This window comes from Macrobrachium nipponense, chromosome 8 (assembly GCF_015104395.2).
Source record: "Macrobrachium nipponense isolate FS-2020 chromosome 8, ASM1510439v2, whole genome shotgun sequence".
NCBI lineage: Eukaryota > Metazoa > Arthropoda > Malacostraca > Decapoda > Palaemonidae > Macrobrachium > Macrobrachium nipponense.
This window is the reverse complement of record NC_087203.1, coordinates 104,654,833-104,677,501: the sequence shown is the minus strand read 5'-3', so window position 1 is coordinate 104,677,501 and position 22,669 is coordinate 104,654,833. Positions and strand designations below refer to the sequence as shown.

General features: G+C 37.9%; 1 protein-coding gene across 1 annotated transcript; it reads right to left on the bottom strand.

Annotated features, from left to right (window-relative positions):
- Nucleotides 1-83: 83 nt before the first annotated feature.
- LOC135223166 (basic proline-rich protein-like) lies at nucleotides 84-719 on the bottom strand. The gene has a single exon (XM_064261670.1). It carries the CDS (start codon nucleotides 717-719, stop codon nucleotides 84-86), a length of 636 nt encoding a protein of 211 aa, XP_064117740.1.
- Nucleotides 720-22,669: the final 21,950 nt, after the last annotated feature.

The following is a 22,669-nucleotide window of genomic DNA, read 5'->3' as shown; positions in this document are numbered from 1 at the left end:
GGGCCCACTCACTCGAAGCTAGAACGTTGTTTCTGAAGAAGAACGATCACGAGAGGCCCCCCCAAGTTTCCGGGACAGGTGGGTTAGGCCGCCACTGGTTCGGGGATGGACGGGCGAGGCCCACCACAGGTCCTGGGACTGGCAGGCGAGGCTGCCACTGGTCCGGGGACGGGCGGGCGAGGCTGCCACGTGTCCTGGGACGGATGGGTGAGGCCCGCCTCAGGTCTTCGGGTGGGCTGGCGAGGCCCCCATGGGTCCTCGGACGCGCAGGCGAGGCTGCCATGGGTCCAGGGACAGGCTGGCGATTCTGCCACGGGTCCTGTGATGGGCGGGCAATTCCGCAACGGGTCCCTGGACGGGCGGGCAAGGCCTCCACAGGTCCCAGGACGGGCGGGGGATTCCGCCATGGATCCCGGGACGGGCGGGCGATTCTGCCACGGGTCCTGGGACATGCGGGCAATTCTGCCACGGGTCCCGGGACGGGCGGGCGATTCCGCCACAAGTCCCGGGACGGCTGGGCAATTCTGCCACGGGTTAGGGACAGGCGAGTGAATCCGCCACGGGTCCTGGGACAGGTGGACGAGGTCCACCACGGGTCCTGAGTTGGGTGGGTGAGGCCACCACTGGTCCCAGGACGCGTGGGCGAGGCTGCCATGGGTCCTGGGATGGGTGGGCGAGGCCCACCACAGGTCCTGGGACGGGTGGGCGAGGGCCACCATGGGTTCCGGGACAGGCGGGCGAGGCCCACCACGGGTCCCGTGATGGGTGGGCAAGGCACACCATGGGTTTCGGGATGGCAGGCCCTGTTACCTAGGACTGGCAGGCAAGGCTCAACACGGGTCCCAGGACAGGCCTGCCACGGGTCCTGGGACGGGGGGTTGAGGTTCGTTATGGGCCTCGGGACGGGCGACTGAGACCCGCCACAGATCCCGAGACAGGTGGGTGAGGCCCGCTACGGGTTCTGGGATGGGCGGGCGAGGCCCGTCACTGGTCCCGGGGATTGGCGGGCAAGGCCCGCCACGGGTCTCAGGATGGGCTGTTCCTTCCCTAACAAAAGGGATCACGAGTTAAAAGCCACAATAATGTATTGATGATGTATTTTTCAAAATAAGAAAAGGTTAAAAACGGAGCTTTCGATTGTTGTGCAAACGATCAGTTCCCTGTTTTTGTCCTTTTTGTATTTTGGAAACGTACACTATCATATACATGATTGTGGCTTTTAACTCATTATTTCGGTCACGGCATGGTGATGCACCAAAGGTAAAAAAGGATCAGAGTCGATACTTGCAACTCAAATTATTGGGGTATTCATGAGGACCATACATCCCCCTAACTGATCCAAAATAAGGTTCCAAGCAGTCTTGATTCATCCTCTAAATCATTATATAATCTCTGCTAAATAAAGAGCTAAAATATCCATAGATATTCCAATCAAATATTTGCTAGAAAAAAATTATACCTTTCTGAAGGCTTAAATAACGGCCTGCATACCCTTTCACTCATATTTCTCATCTTGTGTACTATCCTACCTAAAATTGCTTTCTAGTAGATTATTATCACACCATAGGCATTCTTGAGTTTACATCTCCATCCCTTTCACTGGAATTATTCAAATAAGTCATTTGCTACATCTACGAAATCAGCTGTCACCAATCACTCTTAAATTAAACCTTTTTCTCCTGGAAACTTTACAGTAGTGGACATGTTTTGAACTTTAACTGGGCTGCATACTTTACATATTGCCTTTGAGTTCCTGGCACAGTGATTCTGAATCAGTTTTGGTGTTAAACTGTATTCATTTGCCGTTTTATCCAACATTTCTAGTACAGAAGCAGATGAAATAAAACTCCCGGTTCTGTGTGAAACTATGTTCCATAAAATTTTTCCTTATTAGCTTAATCATGTGAGGCGCATCAGCAAATGCAAATACACTTTTATCTGTGCATGGATTTTTAAAAGATATTTAAAATTCACTTTCTTAGGAAATCTCAATCAAACTAAGCCGACTGACTAGGTTCATGTAGCAAAGCCAGATGTAATACCACACCGCGGCAAGACGGGCGTCAGTGACGTCATATTTTTCCACCGCTAACGAGTGTTAGACCTGTGTATGTAGATCTAGGGTACTAACTTGATTTTTGCATATTTACTTTGAGGCCGGTGGTTTGGTAGTTTGAGAAGCTGGCCCACGGGATTAGGTGGCCACAGGTAAGCCTTATACTCTGTAGACCTTGGCCACAGGTCTAGATGTGGAGTTTGTTTGTATGGTGTTTTTACGTTGCATGGAACCAGTAGTTGTTATTCAGCAACGGGACCAACGGCTTTACGTGACTTCCGAACCACGTCGAGAGTGAACTTCTATCACCAGAAATACACATCTCTCACTCCTCAATGGAATGCTCGAGAATCGAACTCGCGGCAACCGAGGTGGCACGCCAACACCATACCAACCACGCCACTGAGTCGCTGTCTGGATGTGGAGTACATTATGTTACTCTGCATTTTGTTGTGCATTGCAAGGGGTACAAAACCTTAAACCATGGGGTACAAGATATGATAGCCAGTGCAATGTACTGAAAATTTTCTTTCGTTTGTATTCTATTTATTTTGGATGGGGATATGAGCACATTTTCTGAGATATCAAAAAGGTTAAGGGCCACTGTTATTCAATAAAAATAGAAAAAAACCAAACATCATACTAGTACGAGAAATAATAATTCCTATATTGATAAAAAACGAAACAATTACACTTACCAGCTTCCAGCTCCATGACATTGCCTAAAAGTAAAGAAATTCCCTTTAGTTATTGAGACCAGACAAGACATCTGCACATATACATACATACCCATGAGATAAGTGGATTTCACAGTTACTAAAGAACTCTCAGGAAACAATAATATAATAATAATAATACTAAATAACATACCATATTAACTGACAGTACTTCCACTGACCGAATCAACAAAACATTAGAAGTCTTACAAACACGAGAGAGAGAGAGAGAGAGAGAGAGAGAGAGAGAGAGAGAGAGAGTTATCATTACTCTGTACTATTTATTCTTAATTATATCTCATACCTACCGATAGATGTAGACGGCCGTTAACCAACACTGTATTTATTTTCAAGTATCACTAAACGTGTGAGACATTTGCCGATAGTCCTAACGTTGCCGATAGTGATAAGTCGGACACAAAGGCAAACGGATATTCATTTTTATTTGTCATCCATATGGTATATCCCCATAACCAGGGCTGTTACAACGTTCAGGCTAATACATCTAGGCCTATTTATCGAGCTCGATTATATCTCACACCTTCAGTAACGCTACTAATCTTTCGTATTTGTATCTGTGAATTGCTAATATGGAGTACATTTGTTTAGTCTGAAAGGCTGGTTGCTAATTTAGACCGTAATCCACGTTAGGTGATTTGAGTAGCCTGCGAGGTTAACCTGTATTGAGAAGGGTATCTGAGTGCTCTGGTGTAAGCCTTTAAAGTACAAAATGTTACATATCACTCTGAGCATATGAACAATTTACGAGAGAGAGAGAGAGAGAGAGAGAGAGAGAGAGAGAGAGAGAGAAAACTCTGGGTATAGACCTAGGTAAAGACAAGCTGAACCATAATTAAAGCTTCCCAATAATACTACTATTGTATCAAAATAATATACCTAGAAATAATGCCTACTTGTAACCTGGGACAGAAAGATAAACGGTTTCCATCCAACAATAATAAACGTTTAGGAACTCTTGATTATCTTTCATAACTGTTCTAGCTTCGGTTATCCAAAGCCGAAGTTGAGGAACAAGTAATAAGTGGCGGAGGGCTGTATATCCAGTGTCCAATGCTCATAACGTTTTAATTACTAATATTTACTTACAGCTTTTACTACTCCAGTACTACAATGATTGCAGTTTCCCCACGAACAAAATCACATTCTGTTGACCTTCAATTAGGTAAAAACTCAAACGGTTTAGCAAGAAATAAGAATTTACGTCCTCAGGTGTCGTAAGCACACTTGCTGTACTTTGCTTTAGTTTAGTCTCAATGGCAAATCATCATTCCGCCATCCGCTCGGAGAACTAGTTCCTAATGGTAGGCTATCATGGTTATCGTATCTGTTATTCGTCTACTTCTGGTAGGTCATTAATAACCACCAGAAACAGTGAAATACGATGTATCACATATACACAGCTAGAATGGAGGGATGTTTGTAAAGGTTGTATGAGTAAAGTGACGTCTGAAGCAAGACCACCGGTGTATCTTCCTCCTTCACCATTTTGAAGCAACATGAAAGCCCATACTGTCACACGACCATGAAATGGTACTCACCATCGTGGCATTCATTCCATTTGTTTACTGTTATTCAAATTCATACAAAGAGCTTTCATATAGAATTAACAGATTTTCAATAAAGATGATTTTCTCGTGAAAAAATGCCCCAGCGGATAGTGTTATAAAGGTTATCATTGTTGTAATATGCATCATTGGTGAAATGGTCGGCTGCGCGTCCTGTCTCTACGTCAAAATCACGGCTGGGAAAGCAGAATCTAATCGTCAGCAACGATAGGTAAATATAATAATAATGTCCTCATACTCTCAACGAACATACTTTGCATGCGATGCAAACTACTGTGTAGATCTGTAAATGTCTGTGTGCATTTTTTTGTAATTGTTTTTCAGGTAAGTTCTGACTTATCTACATAGGTAAACCACTCAAAAGCGCGCGCGCGTGCACACACACACACACACACACATATATATAGATATATATATATATATATATATATATATATATATATATATATATATATATATATTTCAAGTAATCAAAGTCCACAATTATGTAAAATGTGTATAAAAATACATAAAAAACGGGAGCTTTTGTCTACTTGATCAGTAGACCTCATCAGCCATACTGATTTTCCTTTTCAAATTATATACAAAAAAGTTACGAAGGACAGGCAGGACTCTGGAAACGTCTCCAAGGGAGATAACCACCAAAACAAACTCTTTTAATTATGTTATTCCTCGTTCAAATGTCTGGCCAAAAAGACGAGCCGATCGTCGTGGTTGAACTACCTTGGAGACGTTTCCAGAGTTTTCCTGCTGTCCTTCGTAACTTTTTGTATATAATTTTTGAAAAAAGAAATCAGTATGGCTGATGAGGTCTACTGATCAAGTAGACGAAAGCTCCCGTTTTTTTATGTATTTTTAATACACATTTTACATAATTGTGGACTTTGATTACTTGAAGATTTTCCAGTCACGTTTATGGTGATTTTTTGAGATATATATATATAAATAATATATATATATATATAATATATATATATATATATATATATACTATATGTATGTATAATAGAATTAGAGAAATCGTTTAGCAATACTTAGGTTCGCAAAATTAAAATTTTTATGTTATGGCAATAATTTCATCAAATTCGGCGCAACATTCGTTCACAGTTGTAAAATGTCCTTTCATTATAAGTATTTTATTTCACCTCTCGCATCCACTTTACCCTCACGGATTAATTTAGGGTACAATAGGCTACTTGAGTTTGCTATCGGCTGTGTAGCCTAATGCAGTTATCACCTAAATACTTTCGACAGAAATTTGCACGGTACTGTGTGCTCACTGTACAAGCAAAATCGTACTTTACAAGCCACATGATAGAACTCTTTGTTGTTTGAGATTAGGCTGGCCTTATACCAGCACGGGCTCTTGCTCATAGAGCAGCCCGTAGTGTAGAACTGTTTAATAGGCCTTTTGTGAATTGCGTACCAAATTTCTAACTACTATAGTTCATCTTCAAGAATTTCTAGGGTAATGTACTTTTCACAGTAGCTGGTGGCCGGTAATCAAGTCACAGGGAAAAAGTCAGTTTTGGCTAGGATAAAGTCACAGGTAAAAATGTCACATTCATTTACGGTTACCGGTAATAAAGTCACATGGGAAATGTGACTTTTTTTCCCAACTTTTTCCTGGGACTTTTTAACTTTTATTTTTTCCCCTTTTTTGTTTTTTTCCTAGATTCGAATGTCTTGAAAGTTGAAGTTGGAAAGTTTAGTAGCCGATGTTGAAGTTCCTAAGCCTAAGGTCCTGCCAGTTTGCGATTTCCCACAAGACCAAAATAATAAAATGTTTGGAGATTCTCTCTCCCATTTCTCCGGTACCCTCAATTAGAACTTTACTAGAAATTCAATATTTTAAATAACTTCATTTCTGCACGTTATAAAGTTTAACAGTTAATGAGACAGGTTGGTTTTACTTCAAAATACCAGTCACTTATATTTATTCACTGTTCCCTTCATAAAGTAACTTTGATGCCGTCCTTCTTATTTCGTTTAAGTAGAACAAAGATAAAAAAAATTGGTAATGTTGATCGTTGATCACTTGATCTCGATCAACAGTTGTTTAAGTTACCCATGCAAAAGACGTATCTCTCAATATCTGGACCAATGCCGCTAAAGAATTTTGGCGCGTATATTATTGGAAATTAAAGAAACCAATATATAATATATATATATATATATATATATATATATATATATATATATATATATATATATATATATATATATAGAGAGAGAGAGAGAGAGAGAGAGAGAGAGAGAGAGAGAGAGAATTTTAGGTCATGTAATTATAAACGTATTTATACAAGGCTTACCTAAACTACTACTAAAATTGTCATCCGATTGTCCTTCATTGGTGGATAAAAAAAAAGGCTCAAGTATTTGAAAAGTCGCACAACCTACTAATTGCAAGATGTGTGTATGCGTGCGTAGTACATAAATGGCGGTCACTAACCTCTACATATCCTAATTTGATTTCAAAAACAGTGACCACAGACTCATAGGTACGCGTCAGCCCAGCATTAACGATGGTCTGAAAAATGAAAGAAAACACGAAGATTACAGAAAGTCGCCAGCCTCATCAAACGCGTGAATGGACTAGTGTTTTTAAGGGTGTGATAGTTGTTTAAGCCTTTACAACAAGCGCCCGGATCGTTAACATTAACCCCTTTAACGGACGAACAAGGGAGAGGTCTTCTCCATTCCGGGGACAAAGGACTAGAGACTAGACGGACGCTTCGGTTACCAATAAGAAAAGGGTTTAGTGACGGGGTTTGTAAGTTCATTCAAGTATGTTTGTTTGTTTTGTATTGTTTTTCACGTTGCATGGAACCAGTGGTTATTCAGCAACGGGGCCACCGGCTTCACGTGACTTCCGAACCACGTCGAGAGTGAACTTCTATCACCAGAAATACACATCTCTCATTTAAGTATGTATGCTGGGGTTGCTTTTTGTTTTATGATTATAAGTATCTACATGAATTTATTGTTTGTAAGTTACACGCTTGACTATTTAGTCGGAGATATTAAGCCGAAGATTTATTCTTGATACCGAATCTACTGTCTAGTTGACATGTGGTTATGGCCTCTGCCAGAATTCGTGCCTTGGCCAGTGGTCTAGACTAGACTCTAGATACAACGATAAATAGGCGACTTGAGTTGAACATCTAGAGACAATTGTGTATATATATATATATATATATATATATATATATATATATATTATATATATATATGTATATATAGTGTGTGTGTGTGTGTGTGTGTGTGTGTGTGTGTAATTGTCCTGCTGCCTTGTGCTGTGTGAAATGACGTCACCGTACCTTGAATGTGTTGCTAAAAAAGCAAAAAAGAAAAAAAAATAGAGGAAAAATAATCCTCATTTTGGGGGGTTTGATATAGTTGGGCGTTGTGATGAAGAGAGGAGTATAGTAATTGATTTGTTTAAGTAAAGAAGGCTTGGAGTTTTACCACTGAATAAAACTAAGGGGAATGACATTTTTTGGAAGAATAGACGTACAAAGAATGACTATAATGTATATTGGAAGGATAGAGATATGACGGTACAGCACTCATCGTACCAGGAAAGATTGGGGCCAGTTGATCCAAAGATGGTATGGTTACGGTTGAGTACGTCCCCCCATCCCCTCCCCCCAAAAATGTAATAGTGTGTAGACAGGGATTAGTTATGGGAGTATTAAATCTGTGCCTTGCTATGCATGGAGGCTATAGCAAAAGTCGTCATCTGCTGATTTTAATTGAAAGGTTCGTGACATAGAAAGGAATGGTATATTGTGGCCAGATACGGATTTCTTCGGAATGTTTGAAAACGGACTTCGTTGCTTGTTGTGCTTGATTCCCAAAGAAAAAGGGGAGCAGAAGAATTTGTTAAAGAGGGATGCTGAAACAGGAAGTTGGTGCATGTAATGATGTGATAAGGAGTGACGAAAGTTTTCCTCTAAATCAGTGGTTCGTAACCTTCTTATTACCATGACCTCTCTAAAAGTTGGTCCTTCGCTCCAAGGCCACCACCACCCGCTCCCCCCCAACTCTTGCATTTAGGAGTAGAATTCCCTCCCAGATTTAAAGGAAAGAGAAAGAGAAGGGGCTTCCAGGGACAGGGAGGGAGGCAAATAAATATAAAACATGGTGAGACCAACTAGTCTAACTAGAGTATTAGACTGTAGGGAGCTAATGTTATAAGGCAATGCATTTTTGCATAAACTTCTGAATAGTTCTTCCTCACTCTTGTTAAGAGACTAATTACGAGTACAATTAGAGAAAACTTTTTTTATTTTTCCCAACGGGCTCGCGCCTCCACTGGAAACTGCTGACGCCTCCTATATATATATAATACATCATTGAAGGAAGAACCTGATGTTACCTCTTCATACGCAGTAATGTATATCCCCTAATTGATATGTAAGCAATGCAAAGCATGTATATTGTATATTGCGGTTATTCTGTTTAATACGCCGTGGCTAATTCCCCATGTAAATTTACTGAGCATTTATTTCTTCAGGATGTCTGTTTGCTTGTTAAACAGATATTCACTTACCTGACGAAACCTCATGTTATGGGAGTAAAAAATAGTATTTTATATAATTGCATCAGTTGGAGGGGTTGTGGCCATGCTCTCTCTCTCTCTCTCTCTCTCTCTCTCTCTCTCTCCTCTCTCTCTCAGTAAAATTTGTTCGTGCTATCGTCTGATTTTTTTTTTCTCACGTGGTTGATCCCGTAGGTGTGCAGTGCCGTCAGTGTACCTCACGTGGTGTACTGTAGGCATTACTTAAGGGTCTTTGCAGGGTCCCTTCGGCCCCTAGCTGCAACCTCTTTCATACCTTTTACTGTATCTCTGTTCATGTTCTCTTTCTTCCATCTGTCTTTCTATCCTCTCCTAACAATTGTTTTCCTCCTGTTACACCTTTCAGACCTTTAACTGCCCATTTCCCTTACAGTGCTGTATGACCTCATAGTTCTTAGCGCTTGGTCTTTGCCTAAGTCCTGTGTTCTATCTACCTAATAGTTGACCTTTTCAGGAAAGTCCATTTCTTTCTAGGTGTCTTGAGAAGGCAAAAGAATCTTTTAGCCAAATATAATTTTAATGAACAATAATGCTAAAATGGAATGACGAAAAAGTAACAAAGCTTCACTCAATGATGTTCCATTGATTTTGTGCTTCAAATGAACTATCAGGGATATCTAGTAACTGGCCTGTATGTCTGTCTGTTTCTCTGTCCGGTCCTCTATATATTATGCAGCTTGATTTTAATATTTTTGAATAGAAGTGCTTCATACCTCACATATTTCATCTATTGGCAACAGAGATTGAACATATGTGTTGAATTCAAAGCTCAAGGTCAGACATTGAGGTCAGGGGTCAGATAAGAAACTGTCAGTCTGGAGGCACTGTTTCACAACCACATTATTCTCTCTCTCTCTCTCTCTCTCTCTCTCTCTCTCTCTCTCTCTGTGAGGATTTTTTTCGCACGACAAGAATTTAAATACAGATATTCTTAATGTTTAACCGTGATCTCATTTATATGTAGGAGTTAGCACATCAATGCTGGTGGTGTCTAGCAGCTCCTTGTCCGCCTGTTGACAGTTTTCGTAAAATTTTGAGTCAACTTTGTTGTCGTTCTTGAAATTGCGTTCAAATTTGTTAAGTTGTTTCAGCATCAGATCAAACATATTGCGGCAGTAACCGAGAGGCATTTGGTCAAGTTAAAGACCACAGAATAATTTTTTATATATATAACAGCTCTTGCATTCGTCGCACTGCGTTCAAATTCTGAATACTGTTTCATCTGCAAACGATACTCCTTTTAGGCTTGACCCCCGGTCACTCGGTGAAGTTCAAAATAATGCAAATTGACTATTTTATAGATGTATCTTTACCTTGTAAAAATAGTGTGTTGTTTTCACATCCCATCAGGAATATTTTCAGAACCGGAAGTATTTTTGTCAAGGATACGTCACGTAGGATTTGTATTTTGCCTGATAGCTCTCTCTCTCTCTCTCTCTCTCTCTCTCTCTCTCTCTCTCTCTCTCTCTCTCTCTATATATATATATATATATATATATATATATATATATATATATATATATATATAGAGTGAGAGAGAGAGAGAGAGCTATCAGGCAAAATGCAAATCCTACGTGACGTATCCTTGAATACTTCTTCCTGTTCTGAAAATATTCCTGATGGGATGTGAAAACAACACACTATTTTTACTTCCGTTCGGCCATCATGGAATCCTTGTTTCAGGTTTCGTTGTTTTATCTTCGCTTAACTCAAAAATATTTAACTTGAAAGGTTAAAGAGGAATATAAATAAAAGTATAAATAACGGTAAAACAAATGAATAGTGTTTGTTTGTTTGAATGGTGTTTTTACGTTGCTTGGAACCAGTGGTTATTCAGCAACGGGAACAACACAAATGAATATACAATCGTAAGACATTCCTGGATTACAAGTCTTATCGTGGTATCCCCCACACTTCTAATTTCAATGTGCGTGAGGTGTTGAAGACGAATATGAATAAAAGTAAAACAAATAAAAATACAACAGTAGGATTATCCTGGACTGCAAGTCTTTCGTTTGCTGCAGAAAACTTACGGGAAGAAGAATTATTGCGTCATCCCCAGTAATTCTAATTTTAATTTGTATTTTCCCTGATAAAGTTTATCCTCTCTCTCTCTCTCTCTCTCTCTCTCTCTCTCTCTCTCTATATATAATATATATATAATTATATATATATATGTATATATATATATATATATATATATAGGTATATATATATATATATATATATATATAGATATATATATATAAATATATATATATATATATATATAATATATATATATATTATATATATAATATATATATATATATATATATATATATATATATATATATATATATATATATATTTGTATAGAGAGAGAGAGGAGAGAGAGAGAGAGAGGATAAACTTTATCAGGGAAAATACAAATTACTGGGGATGACGCAATAATTCTTCTTCCCGTAAGTTTTCTGCAGCAAACGAAAGACTTGCAGTCCAGGATAATCATACTGTTGTATTTTTATTTGTTTTACTTTTATTCATATTCGTCTTCAACACCTCACGCACATTGAAATTAGAAGTGTGGGGGATACCACGATAAGACTTGTAATCCAGGAATGTCTTACGATTGTATATTCATTTGCGTTGTTCTTCAGATTCCTGAATAAACCACTGCGGTTCCAAGCAACGTAAAAAACACCATTCAAACAAACAAACTCTATTCATTTGTTTTACCGTTATTTATACTTTTATTTATATTCCTCTTTAACCTTTCAAGTTAAATATTTTTGAGTTAAGCGAAGATAAAACAACGAAACCTGAAACAAGGATTCCATGATGGCCGAACGGAAGTTCAAAACCCTCACGTATATCATTTTACATTCCAGTTAAAAAAAAAAAAAAAAAAAAAAACTGAATGCATTGCTCTCAAATGTTTTATCAATGTAGCCCCCCGTTGAAGTCGAGAACACCTGAGGCAGATTTCCATCTGTCCAGTAGTTGAATCATGACTTTTTGTACCGCCGAAAGGGGGAAAGACAGGATCCAGTTTGTCGAAACATGGATCCATTCCGCCTCATACTTTTTCGTTTTGCTTTTTTGTGAAGGAAATGCAAGGATAAATATTTTGGAAAAGAATTTTTGGTCTTTAGAATTGTCAGCAAACCAAATACTGTCTTTTGAGATTGACTATGATATTCATAGTTTATCTGTATAAGTTGAAATACAAGCACCGATCTTGACTTTGTATTTGGTAATGACCTCCATAGGTACTCTACTAGCCTGTTTAAGTAGCAACGAAAAAGCCGCTATTCGAAAAATAGAGAAGAATCTCTAGAAGCGTAACGCTGCTGAAGTCGCCATTACTTTTAATAAAGTATGCTTGAGAGAAGGTCTGCTTCCTAAGTACTTTTATTATTATTATTGGGGCTGTGACCAAAGTCGTTCAGTGAATGAAGTTTAGTTTTGTTCTTGTGCGTGTCAATCGATCGTTGAAGTCTTGAACTCAACATGTTCTCACTTTTTTAGTTTTGTAATCATTCAGCATATCATTTCACTTTGTTGTTGTTTGGTTCGAGGGTAATGGTAAGACGTATATGCCCAATTTATGTGTCAGTTACATGGCAGTTTCTGTTTTCAGGAGAACTTTTCAGTTTTATTCCATTCCGGCCTCTGTTTTTTTTTAAATGTTATCTGACTCTGTGGGCAACGTATTGGATGTTGGTTGCTTGTAAATATTAGAGTTGCGAGAACCTGTACTGAAATTTTTTAATTCCTTCATTTTCTTTCCTTTAGACTGTGTTACACAGTTGCTTTATACAGTTGCCCTTTTCTGGAATGTCTCACTGTCTTTCTCCCTGAGGTTGAAAACCCCGTTGGGCTGGGTGAGGGCGGAGCTAGTGCCGTCAGTGCACCTCATGCGATACACTGTAAGCATTACTTAAGGTTCTTTGCAGCGTGCCTTCGCCCCCTAGCTGCAACCCCTTTCGTTCCTTTTACTGCACCTCCTTTCATATTCTCTTTCGTCCATCTTACTCCATAGCCTCTCCTAACAATTGATTCATAGTGCCACTGCGAGGTTTTCCTCCTGTTACACCTTTCAAACCTTTAACTGTCAATTTCCGTCGCAGAGCTGAGTGACCCAATAGGTCCCAGTGCTTGGCCTTTGACCTAAATTCTATCCAATTCTAAGACAAACCATTCATTCTCTCTCTCTCTCTCTCTCTCTTTAGGGAGAATGTCATAAATTTCATATATACATAATTTAACAGACACCGTGGAAATTATGATTCCTGATAAACCCTCCAAAACACCATTTGATTTTATTAAAGATAACGAAGAGTGCCGGAATGCTGTAGTCAATCTCAATAGAGTATTGCACTATAAAATCGGTACTTCTTAATTAAAAACATCCATAACTTTTGGCAGTTGATTTTTATATCCCCTCGACTACGTGCAGATTGCTTCCACAAAATTGCAAATGCCAAAAATAAGATTAATTTTTTTTCTTAAAAAAAACTGGAAACGAAAACGATAGTTGCTTTGATGATATTAAATGTCAGTATATATTTTTTTCAAGCACCATTTTGTCCATTTATATTTTTAATCCCAATTTTCCGTTCTATTTCTATTTTCATTTGCATCCTGGTGAACTGCGATTTTTCAGAGTAATAATGAATGAACTAAATATTTGTAGTAAAAGTTATCAATCTAACTTTAGTAGAAGTTGCTGTATTTTAAAAGCATTGCACTGCCATTTTTAGTTTTCTGTACAAGGAAAAACTATTGTGACGGCTTTGTCTGTCCGTCCGCACTTTATTCTGTCCGTCCTCAGATCTTAAAAACTACTGAGGCTAGAGGGTTGCAAATTGGTATGTTGATCTTCCACCCTCCAGTCATTAAACATACCAAATTGCAGCCCTCTAGCCTCAGTAATTTTTATTTCATTTAAGGTCAAAGTTAGCCATAATCATGCTTCTGGGATAGGCCACCTTCGGGTGGTGGTTAAAGTTTCATGGGCCGCGGCTCATACAGCGTTATACCGAGACCACCGAAAGATATATTTATTTTCGGTGGCTTTGATTATACGCTGTACAGAAAACTCGATTGCGTCGAAGAAACTTCGGTGCATTTTTTACTTGTTTTTATTTGCTTATTGTATATTATTGTATAATAATTACCGAGTTACCAAAACTTGGTTACGGGGATGTAATGGAGTCATCCATTAGTCGAATTATTTTAACAGCATTATTGGACAAAAGAAAAAATATGCCGAAGATATTCGTTTTCTTGTTGAAAGTGTTAATTTATATCACTGAATATTGTAATCACTTTCAAATCATTCCCAATCCAAAGTGTTACAAGGTCAAAAACATTGGTGTGATTAACCTTTTCCTCTTTTCAGGATTGCGGCTGTTCGCCCATAGATTTCGTAGCTCGCCTTCCACGGGGTAAGTACTTCTTTTCATGTTTTTTCCAATAGTTGAACCGTTTTCTCTAGGTAGGTCTGTATACCGATTATTTATAAAAAAAAAAAAAAAATGATCACAGAATTTAAAAATTAAGTCGAAGAATTAGGTCGATGTGAATTATTTTGGTTCGATTTCTCAGGGATTGAATTTCCGTCCGCGTAATGAAGGAATTAATACCGGTACTTGTGAAATTGCGGTCGAATACGCGTGCTCTGCCTGCGGTTAAGCAGTCAAGTAGTGATAACCTAGAATTCAGTGGGTTCTCAACATTTTTGTAGTGATGGCACCCTAACTAATGTACCAATCAATACCGTGGCTCCTCTTCTTCACATCCTACCATATCGCATACATATATATATATATATATATATATATATATATACATATATATATATATATATATATATATATACATACATATATATTTTCATTATACATATAACGTGTCTGTGTGACTGTAATAGAGTAGACACACTGACGATAATCTATGAACTGTTCTGCAAACTTTTGTGTTCCTTGTTTTTTTTTTTTTTTTTTTTTTTTTTCTTTTTCTTTTTACACACTTCATTGAGATGATCTAGTCAACCCCTAGGCACTGTCTGCGTCACCCAGTTTGATAATCTCTGACCTAGATATAAAAGGGCATTGTTAAAGGAATTAAATCCTAGAACGGCTAGACTCTGAGGTATAGTACAGAGCTTGAGCTATAAGACATGGGGGAAAAAAAGGAGGACAACTACTCAGATTGTATTGCAACTTCTAAATAGTAGTGAACGTAAAAATATATCATTGTATATAATTGAGATGGTCCCTTAAATGAAATCTGTGGTTTTTCAAAGTTTATAACATTAAAATGAAATGATTTAAGCTGAAGATTGGAAGATTTGTAAAATAAAGAAAATATATATTTTTGTTTTATATTTTTTCTTCAATTTGCAAAATACTTTGTTTACTGATCTGAAGTCAAGTGCAGTAGTCGGAGACAGCATATTTTTTTTCTTCCGAAATAAACTTGCTATTCATAGATCAATAAAGGTTTGTAGAATATTGATGACTGCTGTTGAAATTTCTGATGCGTCTAAAAAATATTATTATGAGCTGTAAACTATGAACATCAGATTCATCCCTTAATCTATAATTCTCTCTCTCTCTCTCTCTCTCTCTCTCTCTGAAGGATGCACTGACACCAGGAATATCAATAATTTTGATTACACCCATAACCGCGGTACAATTGGCACTTTCTCAAGACAGCTGCTCTGTGTGAGCGTCTTACTATTGTTATTAGCGCATTGTCTTTCCCCTGTTACTAGAGCAATTCGGCGAATTTGTTTCGTTATTACATTAGTGCCCTTACGAAAACAGAAATATAGGGTGTTAGTGTCGTGTACATGCCTGAATACACAGATAGATAAAGGGTTAGTCGTTCCAGTACGTATCTATAATGGTACTGTTTTTGTGTATTAACACATGCATTCATATGTACGTATTGTTTGGTGTGAGCTGTTTGCCTGCGTATTACGTGCTATTAATGAACAGCTCAATGAACGCTATTTACTCCGATTCGAAGCAACCCTGTTATTGTGGCGGCCGGTAATAAAGTCACAAAAAAAAGTAACGATTTTGGCTTTTAAATGTCACATTAATTACAGTCTTTTGTTAGTGTTTTTTACGGGTAAATCACAACGGGCTTGTACCAAACACGCCGCAAAGGTGTATACATACCGGGAATACATGTGTGTATATAAATATAAATATATATTAATATATAATATATATATTATATAAATATATATATATATATATATATGTATATGTGTTATATATTATATTATTATTATATTATATATATATTAATATATATATATATATATATATATATATAAAGACAAGTATCGTCAATGGGCCCCTACCAAACACAGGGCAAAGGTGGATACGTATACACGGGGTTGAAACCCTAGGGGTCTCTATCAAAGAACTATTAATGTGACTTTTTTTTTCCGGGACTTTTTTGTGTGACTTTTTTACCTGTTTTTTACCTGGATTCGTTATCGCATCTCACTATCTGTATCACTGCTGCATATACCGTAACTGTGTATAAGGACAGCAGGCCCAGAAACGGCCGAGAACTCTTTGATTTGGTAAAAACGTACAGTGGCATCGTAACAACTTAACTTCTGTACATTAAGAAGGGTTGGTCGAGTTCCTGAATGTTCGTGGGAGTTTCCTTTCCCGTTAGGGAAGGGAATCATGAATTAGGTTTAGTTCTGTGGTTCGTAACCTTTTTATTACCACGCCCCCTCTAAGAGTTGGTTTTTCCAGCCATGCCCCCCAACGCCTCCTTGTATTTATGCGTAAAAATTCCTTCCCAGATAAAAAAAAAAAAAAAAAAAAGAGTGAGAGAGAGAGAGAGAGAGAGAGAGAGAGAGAGAGAGAGACGGGGTTTCTAGGAACATGGAGGGAAGTAAATAATTACAAAACATCGTATGCCCAACGAATCTAACCAGCGTAATAGACTATAGGAAACTGGACGTTGAAAGGCAATACTCTGGATTCTTTCATCAACTTCTGAATATTAGTTCCTCGCTCTTGTTAAGAGAATAACGAATATAATTAGAGAATTTTTTACTTTTCTCTATGGCTCACGCCTCCCCCGGAAATTACTGACGGCCCCCAGGTTGAGAACCACTGGTTTAGTTAGTTTGTGTGATTACTTCTAGTAATTTTATACTGTCAGTATGAACGCTTTGTAGTTGAGTGTATTTGTCAGGGGTTATTTGATATTTCGATTGTAAGGTTAACTCGACGGCATTTGAGATCTGTTGGATTTGGGTATGTATCGTACCTTATTAGCATTGGAAGTATATTTCATGCGGGCACATTCCCTTGTCGATAAGCTAAGCCTAGGCCAGGCGGGTTGCAGTAACTTGTTCCAACCTACTCCGATGAATGTTGACGTTGAATTTATGTGCCAGAAAAACTATAGTAGAATCATCAACCGTTCATTTGATGTCTAGGCCCGTCCCTTACGACGCTCCTTGATTGGCTGTTGATAGCCAATCACAGGGCTGGAAACTCTCAGTTTTTCTCGAGAGTTCACATCCTCAGGAGAGGGTGAACATACATCCTGCCTATGCGAACTCTCGAGAAAGACTGAGAGTTTCCAGCCCTGTGATTGGCTTATCAACAGCCAATCAGGGGCGTCGTAAGGGACTGGCCTAGACATCAGATGCACGATTGATGTGAATCTTCTATAGTGCTTATTTAAAGAAAGAAAAAAAGCTTTCTAAATTTTTATTTAAACGGTACCGATTGCAGTCATATTGCATTCAAATCGGCATACTGATGCTTATGAGGGGCTAAATATTGACTCATATTGATGATGTTCCCAATTCATATTAGATGAAGAATTTTCTATCCAATCTTTTAAGAAAAGTGAAGAAATACTTACCGTATTTTTCTCATTACCCAAAAATGACAAATTTGTATAATACGACGAAGGATTTCACCGAGCCAGGTCAATATGGATCACTGCAGTTTTCGTGGGAATGGAAACGCCATAAACAAAGGATTGCATTTTGCAGAATCCACCGTAGCAATATGGATGATTAAGCGGGTAAATGTGCCAGGCGGTACTAGGAACAATCCCATTTGCTCTAAGTGAATCTTTTTCAGACATTATGTAAGCTCCTTTAATTGCCTTTTCTTCGACTAGGTTTCTCATTTGTAATTCTAGGTGGAATAGCTATCAATTACAACTGCATATCGCTGGTTAGGGAATATTTTTGTATACCCATATTTTAAAAAGAATATAATAATCTTAACATTCAGTAATTGTTTGTGCGTTTGGGCGTGTGGCTGTTGCCCATTGTTTGTGGGAATTACGTTTCATCTGACCGCCCCATAGAAAGCCAACATTGTTGTATTGGTATGATTTCTCCTTCATTTCAAACTCGTTAAGTTACCCTTGACACGAAGAAACTGAGAATTAAATTGTAATAACATATAATAATAGTTGCCAAAGTGTCTGGAATGTTCCAGCTTTATGAATGGATTATTTTTCTCCACGATTTCAGAACGAAAACCAGTATCAGTTAATTTGCCATTAAATTGGTCTGTGCAAGTGCCATTAGATGGTGTCATGGTAATCGCTTTATAGCGAAGAATTATAAGTTAAAGGAAAGGAAAATGCATCTTCTTCAACTAGGTCGGCAGCAAGGAGGCATTCGCGCATTTGTTGGAGGCGCCTGTTCTCATGATTGTTCGAGACTCCATAGGTGTGTTGTGGAACTCAGCAGGCGCCGTCGCGTCGTTATGATGCAACATTTCGTCGAGATCCTTCTAAAAAGTTCCTGTCGACTCGGGAGTCTGTGACGTTCGCTGGTAGGCTCTGCCCTTTTCAGCCCAGCCCCCAGATCGCCGTATATATAAATATATGCCATGAGGAAGTAGAAGAGATCAGATTATCAGAGAGAGATAAGAGAAGAAGGAAGAGACGGAAGTAAAGAGAGGAAGAAGACACACGAGAGAGTGTGATCGGAAACGAGTTAAGTCGTCCATAGTCGGGGAGAGAGAGAGAAGTTAAGTCGTCCACAGTCGGAGAGAGAGAGAGAGAGAGAAAGGTCCCAACGATGAGCAACCTTTCATAGAAGAAACGTCCTACAAGTGGTTGTGAGGAGGAACCTGTCATTCGAGTATCAAGAATAGACATTGCTTTCTGCAGTACAGAGTCAAGAAGCCGTCAGAAGTTCTACTGTCGCCGTTTGAGAAGCCCTCGCTATGAGCACGGATTCCGACAGCTGCAAAACTGGCCAGCAAGGATTTCATTAGCGCACTGTTTCCCCAGTTCACATATTGTAAGGTTTAATTTTGTTATGTCAATAGGAGAAACCATTCTGCATTTATCTTTGTTAGTGAGCTTGTAAATAAACTTTTGTTCTGTTTGTGTTTCTTTCTAAATTCGCCTCCCGAGTTTCAACTGTTGGTGACGAATCCTTTTTGTTTATTATATTAAAGAACCTGTAGCGGACCTCCGTGTCCGTTACAGATGGGTGTGTGCAAGTGCCATTATTAGATTGGTGTGTGTAAGTGCCATTAGATGGGTCTATGACGTGCTATTAGATGAGTCTATGAATGTGCCATTAGATGGATTTGTGAAATCTTTAACCATTACCCTCGTCTGAAATTTTCAAGTATATTCTTCTTACGTACTTTTATACGTTGGGCTTCTTTGCGTTGTCGCGCTATAGAACTATATCTTCCATGGCAGTCGTGCTGTTGATAAATTATGCAAATAAATTCATCAAGCAGAATGTTTGCACTCGAGGTTTGCGAATATGAATATTTTGCTAGATTCCTTCATCCATTTGATGTAGATTTCTTACTGGACGAAAATTTACTCAACATCTGGCAAGTAGTTGCAAACTTGCAATTCTTGGAGAACAAATTTATATTTCTCACAATTTATTTTTTACCGAATATTTTTTATTTACTTTTGAAATATAACTGCTCATGCTCACATTCTTTGTAATAAATATTTCTTATTTTCATACTTCGCTGGGTATTTGTGAATTTATACATTTTTCATACATTTTCTTTCTTGAATTCTACTGCCTCATACATTTTCAGCCTTTGACGAATATGTTATTTCATTTTCAGCTGATTTCTGTGTGAAGGTTGAACTTCATTACTTTTTTTTGTTTTTTTTATTTAAGGTTTCTCTAGGATTTGGATAGTTATTTTTATTGTTTTGCCCACCCAGTCGGCCATCTTAATAAAAGGCTCTTTTGTTATACTGTTTCCCTGTTTGTTGAGTCTAGAAATACTGTGACTGCTACAGCTGTTGTTTGTTTGTTTTGAAGTTGTGACCCTTCGATTCACTTTTTTATATATATTTTTTTGTGTGGAATTCGCCACTTTTGTTGCTCTCTGAGTAAATTATTTAGTTTATACACGCTCTCATACTCATTCTTTTGTATGTTTTATAGTTACTTGTTATGTTCCTATAGTTTTTTTTTTTTTTTTTTTTTTTTTTTACGTGGCGTCTTTTTTGTGTGTGTCATTTTCCGTTCCATATTTCTTTATTCAGTTTCTTTACCTACATCGCATATTTATTTTTTAACACCACCTTTTTTTTGTTAAACCTGCTAAATATTAGTTGTCATTTTTTTGCAATGAAGAGACGCTCCGCTCTCTCTCTCAATATATATATTTATATGTACTGTAAATCTTGAACAGTAGTGGTATAATGACTATGAATAAAACAAATGATATACCAGTGAATAAGTATAAAAATGGAATAGAAACAGTTGATTCTTGCAGGTTTTAAGAAGTGAGTATAAATCAAATCCTGATGAAAGAGAAAGATGAGTAACAGAATGATAAAGCAATGCAGGGAAATGGAATCGGTGCTAAAGAATGGTAGGGTATTTTGAAGTATATTGAAGAAACTTATTTTCGGCTTCAAAGCATTTCTCAAGTAACTCTGGCAATGGTATTTTGAAGTTTATTGAAGAAATTATTTTTCGGCTTCAAGTATCGACTAGTTTTGTAATCGTTTGTAATTCTGACAATTTCAACTTCAAAATGCTTGATTTTTTTTTTTTTTTTTTTGATTGTTATGACACTTTCGACACGTATATCTAGTTTTCTTCCGACACAAGAGGCAAAAGCAGGAGACGAAAAGGAGAGAATACACAATGACGCTATCTTTTTTTTTTCCCCTAATTTGTTTTCCCGCCATTAGTTTATCCTTTTTGTTTTTTCTCTATTATCGCTAAGAGGCCGTCGTAATGAATCCGTCTCTCCTCTTGACTGCCCTGTTTACCTTCATTTGCATACATATTGTTTCCTGCATTTTCTTCTTCCATTCTTTTTTCTGCCTCTCCAGCTTCCGTTGCTTCTTTAAAGGTTATGTCATTTTCCTTGTTTTTCTTTCATTCGGCATTTTCCCGTGTTATTGTTTTGATCCTGGAATTGTTTCAAGATTATTAAACTTCTGTTGTAGTACACAAAGAACATTTTCATTCCTTTTCAGTCACTCCATAAGAAATACCAATGATTACTGTCTTCAATTGAATGAGACCAAAATGCGATAAAAAAATGTATTGGGATTTGCTAAAATAACGCAAATCTCTCTCTCTCTCTCTCTCTCTCTCTCTCTCTCTCTCTCTCTCTCTCTCTCTCTCTCTAACTTTAACATTCAATCGAGTTTATATCGCATCTGGTTTTCGTCGATCTTGTTTATGGAACAAAAATTCAACTGAAAACTTCTCAACAAATTCTTCAAGGATATTGCAATGTGATTGAAGAGGTTTCCTTCTCTCTCTCTCTCTCTCTCTCTCTCTCTCTCTCTCTCTCTCTCTCTCTCTCTCTCTCTCTCTCTACGTAAGAAAACTTCATCTTGTTCACTGAAGATCAGTTGATACTTTCCCTTCATCGTGAATCAAATAGAAGACAGTCTTTGTTTGAAGAGATTTCGCCCTTTTGAGATGAGAATAGGGACTCTTACCTTTTTTGTTTTTATTTCAAGAGTGGGTGCTATGTTTAGAGATACTTCTCTGCATGAGAAATTGACAAGGTTACAGCTAAGCTCCCTCTCTCTCTCTCTCCTCTCTCTCTCTCTCTCTCTCTCTCTACTCTCTCTCTCTCCAGTTTTTTATTTATTCTCTCAATCAAAGATTCACTCGAGTTATCTTTTTCCTAATTTGTGACCGTGCGAGAATATTATTGGACTTTATATGTTTTGTATCTTTTTTTATTCACCACTCTATACTGTTTCTTATGATCTCTTTTATCTTGTTTTCATAAACTATTTATTTTTAGAAATTTGGTATGTATTGACTGATATCCATGGTAACACTTCTTTTTGTGTTCAATTCAGGTCTTTTATCATCCTCGACACAAAATTATGCATGTTTTGCAAATACGTACTGTCTCCGAAATGCATTATGTAATACGCAGCTTCTTGCTTCTTACAGGAGTGTTTCCTTGTTTGTTACAGGAATGTTGAGAAACCTTGAGTTTTGTTTAAAAGTGAAGATCTCGAAATCTTCGGTTCTAATTCTTTGTTCTTTTAAAACTTTACTCGATTTTCTCTTTCACCCGACGTGGGTGAGGAGAACACCTGACTGCAGGCGGAAAATGTGTTTGCTTTGAAAAAAAGGTATTTGCCCTTTCAGACAACTAAGCGCAACTTGAAATATATTTTTAAAGGTAGAAGAGGATATCATGTCTCATCTTGACAATTGCTGTCAGTGTGTGTGTCTGTTCGAATTCTC

What these genes read in the sequence shown, in the direction of transcription:
- LOC135223166 (XM_064261670.1), bottom strand. Translation starts at nt 719, where the DNA reads ATGGTGGCCCTCGCCCACCCGTCCCAGGACCTGTGGTGGGCCTCGCCC.